Raw genomic sequence first — 3000 nt, forward strand, 5'->3', positions numbered from 1 at the left:
TTGACGAGGGGAAACTCAAAGGTCAGAGTTATGTTCTGGTGTTCTGACAATTATGTACTTGTATAATTACAGAAGTGTTGTCTGCTCGTGATGCTAGCTCTGTACCTGCTTCCTCTGGTCAGCATGACGTAGAGCCATTACCTCAAGGTATGACACAATATGACCAGCTATGACACTGTCTAACGAGGCCCCTGCCCCTATAATTAGAGGATTATCAAGAACTGACTCCTCACGAGGAAGAGGACATTGAATCATTGTTAGGACGTGATAATGCCATCCAAGATGCCACTTCACTAATGGAGAACCTTACAGAGGAACTAGCTCAACTGGACCAGGGCAACATCCACTCTCTGATGGACTCGGAGAGTCAGATACAAGAGCTCATGGAGAGACTAGATCAAGGCGTGGTGGAGATTGATAGAATGGATATGAAGATGAATGTGTATGATCAGTTGTTGGGCACAGTACGCGATGCCATGGGCAAACTAGGAGGCCAATATTCTCATATCCTCTGTCAGAACAGTAACCTCAAGTCATTGTTTGCTGAAGTGGAGGGTCTTGTGGTGAGTGGGCGTGTGTGTGTGTGTGTGTGTGTGTGTGTACCCCCTCCCACACAGACCCAACTAGACCTTGACCCCCGAGTGGAGGAAGTGTTACTACATGAGTCACTAAGCAGTCCTAGTGAGATCAGAGATTGTGAACTAGCTGCTGCTAGTCTACAGAGCTCTCTACAACAAGAGCTGCCATCAGGAGTCGATGTACTACAAGCTGTCACTGAACAAACTGAAGCATTCCACAATCTCTCTGCTGCCTTTGGAAGACGTCTATACACTCACTTGTCTGGCCTCTTCACTCTGAACGTGAGTGTTGTGCTTGTTCTCCTTACTTGTTCCATGCCCTCCTCCCTCTGTCCGTACAGGCGGCCATGATGTTGGACAATGCTCATGTTAGGCACACTGTTGGACCAAGCATCACCAGTCATAGTCAAGTGCACTCTGACCTTCTAGGCTACTCTAAACTCATGTGCTGGCTCAAAGAATGTGAGCCAGTGAGGTTCAGTGAAGTGTTGGAGGTAAGCACACACACCACATGTACCCCCCACACACACACTTACCCCACACACAGGCGTACCTACGCAGCTTTCGCCCTGTATATGAGGAGGAGATAAGAGCAGTGTTTGCTGAGAGCAAGACAATGCTTGGTCGTGTGTCAGAGGGCAAGAAGGGATTGTTGGGAAGGACAGGCTCTAATATGGACATGCTGCGACCTATCTCTGGCTCTATGATGATGCTCTCTCACGCACGTGACAAAGGTGGTATTAATCAATCGTTTGCTGACTTTGGTGCCACTGCTGGCCTCAGCCCAGACCACCCAAACAAGCCAAGGTAAGCTACATGTACTACCCTAGTAGGCTACACTACACTACCTGTGTATGTGTGTATGCAGGTTTGACCAGGTGTTTGACACAGTCCTGGAACAGCTTCAACCTGTGTGTGTGTCTGAGCAGAAGTTCCTCACTTCATTCTTCCACTTTGCTAAGCGAACTGCTTCTTTTGTTGAGGATGATGATATTAATGAAGTGGATGGTTTGGATGGTCCACTGAGAGATGATAGTGACCTGGGGCTAGATGGAGTGCAAGGTGTACTGGGGCAGTTACTGGCGATACTACTGCCAGAGATTGAGGCCTTTATAGCTCATGGAGAGAGAATGGACAGCTAGTAAGCCACTCACCACCTCTGTAAGCAATACACTGTACCTCCATCTCTATAGCAACGCACTGCACTTGTTGGTGAATGTGAGTCAGAGACTAATGTTTGCCCTGGAGTCTGGAGGAAGAGTCATGTCCTACCTTGATGAAACTCTCAAGAAAGCTTTGCTATACATCAAACGCCTCTTTGACAAGCTCATTGTAAGTCTACAGCATTTGTTGTCTGGATGAGTGTATTGACAGCTTTCTTGTGCTTGTGTGCTTGTGTGCTTGTGTGCTTGTGTGCTTGTGTGTAATGTATTGAGTGCCCTTATATTATGTGTGTATAGGTGAACAAGCGTCGTCAAATAGAGGATATGAAGGTACCTCGTGGAGCTAAGGCTGGTGTGCTACCTTGTGTGCTCTGGTTCAAGGACTTTGCAGAGAGGGCAGAGAGCATTGTGATGGGCACTGATCGCAGGGCTGATCTGGACAAGGCTTATCAGACACTCACGGACGCACTGTTTAAGACCATCGACAGAGTGGCCACTGAACATCAGAAAACTCCTAATGATGTCATCAAATTTGGTTGGTTGTGCCCACACACATCTCACAGAGATCTACCGCACACACACACACACACACACACACACACACACACCTCACAGAGAACTACCACACACTAGTGGATATACTTTCTAGACTCAAGATCAATTGTTTGGAGGTCAAGAGAGACACAGCCAAAAAACGCTATCGTTCTCATAAGAAGATCTATGTCAAGAACTGTCTTGGGAGACCTCTAGACAAGCTGAGCGTGAGTTATGCTACTAATGAATGCAGCTCTCAGAATTACCTTTCCTATGGTGTGCTTATAGATACAGCCAATTTGGTAGCTATACAGTTAACTATGCTATTCCCTCCAGGCATTCTTTGAAGGTGTGGAGAGCTTACGTGCTGCAGGAACCAAGGCAGAGGAAGTGGGCTATCGCCTTGACTACTCACGTAGTGAACTCAGAAAGTGCATCAAAGAGTACCCAGGAAAAGAGGTAGGCCCTGTTATGCATGGGTGTGTCCCTTTAATTACCCCCCCCCCCCCAGGTTAAGCGTGGGCTAGAGAAGCTGTATCGTCGTGTTGAGAAGGAGGTATCGGACTCTGACCTCCAGGTTGTGTGGGGGGCCATGCAAGAAGCTTTCATTGAACAAGCACAGAGATTTGAAGCTCTGATTGCAGAATGCTACCCTGGAGCCAACATATCATTAGACTTCACTCTGGACAACCTAGCGGAGTACTTTGCCAGCATCTCTGCTCAGA

The 3000-nt window shown here is 47.5% G+C and overlaps 1 protein-coding gene across 1 annotated transcript; it reads left to right on the plus strand.

Moving 5' to 3' along the window:
* Positions 1–78: 78 nt before the first annotated feature.
* On the plus strand, positions 79–3000 carry LOC135351996 (exocyst complex component 1-like; the record flags this gene model as incomplete). Its single annotated transcript, XM_064551091.1, is given in 11 exon segments — positions 79–147; positions 208–563; positions 618–860; positions 920–1072; positions 1126–1385; positions 1447–1719; positions 1772–1910; positions 2039–2276; positions 2357–2502; positions 2612–2734; positions 2787–3000. Coding segments are annotated over 10 exon segments (2056 nt in total), but the record flags the coding sequence as incomplete, so codon positions are not given.

This window comes from Halichondria panicea, unplaced genomic scaffold (assembly GCF_963675165.1).
Source record: "Halichondria panicea unplaced genomic scaffold, odHalPani1.1 SCAFFOLD_100, whole genome shotgun sequence".
Lineage (NCBI taxonomy): Eukaryota > Metazoa > Porifera > Demospongiae > Suberitida > Halichondriidae > Halichondria > Halichondria panicea.